At 45.0% G+C, this 7,250-nt stretch overlaps 1 protein-coding gene across 4 annotated transcripts in view; it reads right to left on the bottom strand.

Moving 5' to 3' along the window:
* Positions 1-1,578: 1,578 nt before the first annotated feature.
* NUF2 (NUF2 component of NDC80 kinetochore complex) overlaps positions 1,579-7,250 on the bottom strand; it is a 31,004-nt gene continuing 25,332 nt past the window's right edge. For 3 of the 4 annotated variants that reach the window (XM_045455396.1, XM_045455397.1, XM_045455398.1), the window contains one exon: positions 1,579-1,928. In XM_045455396.1, the coding sequence (XP_045311352.1) occupies positions 1,794-1,928 (135 nt within the window). In that variant the 3' untranslated portion in view covers positions 1,579-1,793. The remainder of the gene's footprint in view (positions 1,929-7,250) is intronic. The other variant, XR_006706740.1, reaches the window with a different exon arrangement.

Below are 7,250 nucleotides of genomic sequence, written 5' to 3'. Positions count from 1 at the left end.
GAGGAGCGCCTGGGTAGCTCAGTGGGTTGAGTGTCCGACTTCGGCTCAGGTCATGATCTCACAGCTATGAGTTCCAGCCCCACATCGGGCTCTGTGCTGACAGCTCAGAGCCTGGAGCCTGCTTCGGACTCTGTGTCTCCCTCTCTCTCTCTGCTCTTCCCCCACTTGTGCTTTCTCTCAATAATAAACATTAAAAAAAATTGTTTAGGGGTGCCTGGGTGGCCCAGTCGGTTAAGCGTCCGACTTCAGCTCAGGCCATGATCTCACAGTTCCTGAGTTCAAACCCCATGTCAGGCTCTGGGCTGACAACTCAGAGCCTGGAACCTGCTTTGGATTCTGTGTCTCCCTCTCTGCACCTCCCCTGCTCCCACGCTGTCTCTCTCTCTCTCTCAAAAATAAATAAATGTTAAAAAAAAATTTTTTTTAATAAAATAAAATAAAAAGAGACATGGTCATGTTTACACCTGTTACCTAGCCTCATAAACAGACCTTTTAAAGGCTTAAAATTCTAACTATTTAAAAAGAAGCAAGAAAGGAACAGCGCAATAGTTCAGCCTTAGGCCAACTATCCCTCCCTGGACACCTAGATTTTTCCAGTGCCTCCATTCCAGGGCTTTTCCTCTCACTGAAAGGCTGGCCTCTACCTGCACTAATATTTTATTATCTCTGACAGAGACAGAAATACCCGGACTTCCCATGACTCCAGATGCTAATATGGAATACGTATTGATATCTACCATGGCACTCTTCTAGGCACTTGGCGCATTTTACCTCATTTTCCTCATAAAGATGTCGTGGCACCATGAACATGAATAAAAGGAAACCTCACCATAGTGGGGTCTGGAGGCTAGAAGGGGGAGCCCTACCTCTCAACATCGATCACTGGAAGAACACCAGCTGCAGATCCCAACAAAAGAATCGTCCACAGTAAGGAATCGTCATCCAACAGGGAGCGATGAGCTCTGCATCTCCTACCAGGAAGGGACCACGCTGGCAAGTCAGCCGACAAGAAACCATCATAGCCTTCAACTCTCACTTTTCTCCAACGGACCTGGGATCAAACGACCCCTCCCGACATCCATCTTTTCCGGAGACAGTGTTCCTCTCGTTTGCCGGACCCGCCTGTGGTCCTGCCGTTGCCCGCACGTCCTGAACTGCAATTCTCTGCTATTACTGAATAACCCCATTTTTGCTGGTGGAAAAACTGACAGTTTATATTTAAGTGAAGCATCAGTGAAGAACTGGACCGCCACACTCAAACCTTCTCTCGCAAGTAATCACGCTAGAAAGTGGTACACCACACACGTTCGGCACTCCAGTACCAAACAGAGCCCGGTTCAAATCTTGGCTCACCCGTTCCGTCTCTCAGGACCCATGGAGCAGTAACAGAAATATGTATGCACGTTGCCCAAGTGAGCAGCGAACAAGACCCGGACCACGCTGCTCAGGGATACCACACCTCCTGATGTCCACAAAGCAAGCAAAGGCAGCAGAAGGCAACAGGAAGATTTTGCATTCCAGTGCACCCATTTTTGTCTTATTCCAACTACTGACAACCAGGGGCAGAGGAGACGCATGAACAGCTGCACAGGTTATTTTAATTGTAAGTTAATGAAAGTCTACATTACACGTATTCTCTTACAAAATAACAACCTATAAGAGCCCGTGAAAACGGCTGAGCCAACATTACGTGCTGCTTCCGATACTTCCAAGGACTTCAACCGAACTGTCCTCTTTCCCAATGTAAAAGGAAGGCGGCTAGCTGCTTGCGGAAAGACAAGTGCCTGCGTTAATCAAGCCGACGTCCTGAACATGTTCTTCTTCAGTTCAGCCGTTTTCTCCTCGATTTTAGCACCACAGTCCTCTGCTGCCTTTTCAATGCCTTCATGGTACTTCTCCAAAGCAGCTTTCAAACTCAGAAAGATTTCCTAGGTGGAAAATGAACTGGAGTAAGGATTATCCCATGCATCAAGCTAACCTGATAATGAGTGGCAAGAACTCTCACCATCTCGTTAATATGCATTAGTCATATTTTAAAGCCCCAACGATCGTATGTGCACACGCACGCACACATGTACCGACTTGTTTTAAAAATTCCTTCTGCAAGCTGGGCAGACGCATCGAAAAAGTCTGCTACTCAGAAGAAAGCAGAGATGTGCACAACAATGCCTTGGATTCCAGGATGTCAAGAACGTATTTCTAATTGTCAAGGAAGAGTTGCTACTTTGGAGCTTTTCATCTGTACCAGGCAAGTACCTGGGTTACTGACTGTATGTACCACTACACCCTGTGCATCTGGCCCCGATCACCACTAAAAAGCTGTGTACGCAGGTCTAAGAAGTAATCGGGAGGACTGGAAAATGCATGGTAGAGCCGCTTTAATAAAGCCATCAGGTAATTCTAATAAGCAATAATGAGTTTTCATAGAAACATATGGGGACGGGCTAAGAATTTAGAAAACCACGAGAGAACAATTTTTATAGACGGAATAAAATAAAAGAAGCCAGTTGGCCTCCATGCATTCTCTTCTCTCTCGTACTTTACATAGTATGATTTCGACCTTCATATTATTCCTTCTTCTTGAACAAAACAATTCTCAAACCTTGGTACAAGAAAAAGTGGCATTCTGAAAGTTTATAGTTTCATCACTGAAATAAAATTGCAGACAGCATTCCTTTCCCAATGGGAAGAAAAAGCAGTAAATGGGTGTGACGGGGATAATGTTCTTAATTTTAATCGTTCCTCCCATTAACTTTTTCTTAAACCTATACTTTGTCTACTACTGACCTTAGGGGTTTTTTGTTTGTTTTAAAACGTTTATTTGTTTTAAGAGAAACAGAGAGAGTGCACGTGCGAGCGATGGAGGAGCAGAGACAGAGGGAGAGAGAGAATCCCAAGCAGGCTCTGCACTAAGCAAGGACCGTGGACCGTGGAGCTTGACGCGGGGCTCAATCCCAGGACCCTGAGATCACCACCTGAGCCGCTATGGAGAGTCAGATGCTCAGCCAACTGAGCCACCCAGGTGCTCCACTACTTACCTAAGCTTAAATTTTAGTGTAGATACTACCTGTTTTTGAACAAACTATATAGATTATAATTTAATATATTGCAGTTCACGGTGTTTCCAAAAAGAACAAAACTATTTCCAGACTCTGACATCTATGCAAGTGTGAGCACTCCTGCTCAAGATTCCGTGAATATAAATAGAGGCTTAAGGCTAAACACTTCCCCAAATCCAAACACAGATAGTTATTAAATCCTAATACAAAAATAGAAGAGTCTTATTTAGATTTCTAAGATCTAATTGGGCATCAAATTACTACAACTATGGGATATGAATCGTTAAGAAAATAAATCAAACATTTTTGAAAGCTTTATTTCTTAAGTCTTAAAGGAAAAACAAGGTGAATTAGTTGCTAGCTTGTGTAAACACCATTTTAAAAAACTCAGCGCATTCAGCAGCCATAGATCAATTTACCTTCCCAGTTCCATAGGAATGTACATTTATTCTTACTAAAAAGGAAGCTGAATAAATTTGGTAGTAAGGCAGTACTCGTGAGAAACTATTAAAACTGAGTGTTTAAATAAAGACACACAATCTAAATATCTGAACCCACCGCTTCAACCCCCCCAAACCCCTTCCTTCTGAGAACAGACAGACTCTCACGGAGGAACCAAAGCCCACGGATGGAGCCACCGTAAATGAGTGACGCATCAAAGCCCATTCAGGGCACAGCAACAGAAGCAAGCCGACCCTCATGGCCTCACAGGACGTTAATGACAAGAAATCACGGCCCAAACAAATGCAGTTTTCGTTTCCAATTAAATTCCGTATCCGGGGGCACCTGGGTGGCTCAGTCGGGCAAGTATCCAACTTCGGCTCGGGTGACGATCTCGCGGTTTGCGAGCTGGGGCCCCGCGTCAGGCTCTGTGCTGTCAGTGCAGGGCCCACTCTGGATCCCCCGTCTCCGTCTCTCTGCCTCTCCTCTGCTCGTGCACGCACACACACTTGCTCTCTCTCTCTCTCTCTCAAAAATACACAGACATTTAAAATAAAAGTCCTAGAAGGCAGGGATCATGCCTTCCTTAGTCACAACTTATTCCAAGACAGGTGTAGCACCTGGCACCAGCAGGTGCACAGGCCATTTGGAGAACGAGAGCCTGGATGAATAAAGTACAGAAAAAACAGGGAGCTCCTGTTTTCACCAGGGAAGTGTAACAACAGTGATATTCAGCAGGATGAATCTGGCAGCACTTAGGGCAGATCTGATGTAGAGAATCATAAGTCAAGGAAGAAACTTAGCAAGTTTTTGGTACAATCCACAAGCATCACAGAATTTCGGGACAGAAGTAGACCAGAAAAGGGTGGTTATGAACAGTGTCACTGACTTTTTTTTTTTTTTTTTTTCCAACGTTTATTTATTTTTGAGACAGAGAGAGACAGAGCATGAACGGGGGAGGGTCAGAAAGAGGGAGACACAGAATCTGAAACAGGCTCCAGGCTCTGAGCTGTCAGCACAGAGCCCGACGCGGGGCTCGAACTCACGGACCGCGAGATCGTGACCTGAGCCGAAGTCGGCCGCCTAACCGACTGAGCCACCCAGGCGCCCCTGTCACTGACTTTTAAAAAATCCTAACATTCACTTGGTGACTGGACACCAGGATTATCTAAACAAAGTCCAAAATTTCAACTCTTTGTGACAGAAAGTGATGATGCCATCGTATGAAGACACTGGGAAGAAATGGAGTAAAAGGGAAAGAGAGAAAGGGCAGAGGGGAAAGAAAAAGTGAGGAGGAGGAAGCCTGCTGGAAGATGCTGGATGTCATCTGGATGTCACTCTGAAAACGTTATTTTTGTCGAGGTGGGCAAGCCCACGGAAAATATCCAGCAGGCAGTTACGAGAAAGAGCACAGTTGAGGTCACTGGACAGAACAGGAAGCCCGTGAGAAAACCCATCCAAATAAGGGTGGTAACTGGAAGCAGAAGAGGCAGGTATCTCTGGGAAAAAGGATATTGAAGGAAAAAAGGAATGTGAAGATCATTAGGGTCCCAGAGAATCGCACACAGCACAACTGGGCAACCGCAGTGCATCTTTTCCCTTCCACGGAGGGTGCTTATGAAAGAAGCTAAAGGAGCTCTTTGGCAAAATGCATCGCGATTCGCCAAGGATTTAGACGACCCCATCCTGTTCAGAACCAATGGTTATCACAGTGCAGACTGGGTAAAGGTTAGAACCACCAGGCACCTTCAACAACTATCTCCGAAGTTTTGATCAGAGGTTCTCTGCCAGTCTGAAGGAAGAAAAACTTAACGCAGCCAAGGGCCCAATTCTAGTCAACATTCTTATTCTGGAGAAAAAGGCATGTTGGTCAAGTGTGCGGGTGACAGCTAAGCCACGAAAAACAGTTAATGTGAGTGATACAAAGATTTCAAACGACCTTGATCCTTTGAAATCCACACTGAAGGAAATAAATGAAGCCTTGAAAAAATAGTAATAAAATTCTAAATTAAAAGTTCCAAGAAATGGCTGCATTAAAGTACGGTGAGACATTTTAACTAGGCAGAACTACATGTGGAAACGATAGGGGTCATTTAATTGATCACCAGCTCAATATGAGCCAAGGGCAAGCTGTTGCTCTAAAAATCCAAGCCAGGATCACACTTCATTAACAGGAGTACCGTGCTCAGGGGCTGGCCACACCATTATTTGGAAGGCTATGTTTAGAACCAGGTCCTACATTTTAAACAGAATAATGACAAGCAGGAAACGGGGCGGAGTGGGGGGGGGAGAGACAGTAAACAGGATAGTAATGAATCTGAAAATTAAGCTATATAAAGAGTGGCTGGAAAACTGGGGCTCATTAACCCAGATGAGAAGGCTGAAGGAACCCATGATCATTATCCTCAAATGTCTGCAGTGATATTAAGCAGAGGAGGATACAGATTTGTTCCAGAGAGACCTTGGTTCACTAGACTACAGAAATTATATTCTAAACTAAAAACGACAAGTAACATTTTAACAACCAAAGCTGTCCCGGTAAAACAGCTTGGGTGGTTATGGGCTCTGTGATACTGAAAACAATGAAGCGGAACCTATCAGTGGTTCTCAAAAGCCACAATAAAAAATTCCAGTCCGTGGACCCCGTTGCTGAGGATTCTAATTCAGGACATCTGGGTGGGGGGTTGTGTTTATTTTGCAATTCCTCTTTGAATTCTAACACAGAGCCAGTTTTAGCAATTTCATGCTAGAAGACCATCCAAGTTTACAAATATTTATGAAAAGCACACTACATAGAAGGCACCCGCCTAGGCACGGTTTCACCTACGATGATAAAAAATACATAATTGCTGCTGTCGAGAAACTTGAAATGTTACTGGCCAGACATCTCTGCATTGCACACAGTAACATAAGGCAAGCAGGGCTGAGGGGCAGGAAGTCCTCCCACAGTAACTGCTTCACTAACTGTGCTTGACCCTGTGATAACAAATAAATATTAATTGATTGAGTGATTTGGTTAAGAAGGAGGATTAAGTATCTCCTCTAAGATCTTTGTAAGCCACATTTTAGAGATAAACAGAGGGACAAAGGCTGAGTCTTGGTGCACATCCAGGTAAGAGGCAGGAAAAAGAGAAGCCGTTGAAATGCAGAAAGAAAGGGGAAGGGCAGAAAAAGTCAGGGCAGCGCACCGGGCAGACAGGCACAGGGAAACACAGCCCTTTTCCTTTCCTTTCTTGCTTCCTTCCCCCCGCAGTGGCCTCAAGACAGCCTTCGGTGTATGCACATGCACACCTACAAGTGGCCGTGCAACAACCTCTTTCAAGGAGATAACAGTCCCGAGATCAGGTGAGGGGCGTGTCTGCAGTGGCTTTTAGCATTCTGACTCCTTGCAAACTGGATGTGGATGGTGGAAGGCAGTGACGGCAAGTATTTAAACATTTTTCAGGTATCAGGTTTTAGGAAACCTTGATCCAATATGGCAATATAGGTAAGGTGAAGAAGAATAAGAAAAAAAAAAAAAAAAAAAAAGAGGCCATGGGATTTTACGTGATAAAGGGCTGTTTTCAGTGATTTCTGGTAGCAGTTTGGGCCAGTCTTGAGGATATAGGTCAAACTTCAAAAGCGAAGAGAGGGGCGCCTGGGTGGCGCAGTCGGTTAAGCATCCGACTTCAGCCAGGTCACGATCTCGCGGTCCGTGAGTTCGAGCCCTGCGTCGGGCTCTGGGCTGATGGCTCAGAGCCTGGAGCCTGT

This window comes from Leopardus geoffroyi, chromosome C3 (genome assembly GCF_018350155.1).
Source record: "Leopardus geoffroyi isolate Oge1 chromosome C3, O.geoffroyi_Oge1_pat1.0, whole genome shotgun sequence".
NCBI lineage: Eukaryota > Metazoa > Chordata > Mammalia > Carnivora > Felidae > Leopardus > Leopardus geoffroyi.
Note: the sequence above shows the minus strand (reverse complement) of the source record. Positions and strands in the feature narration are given on the sequence as shown.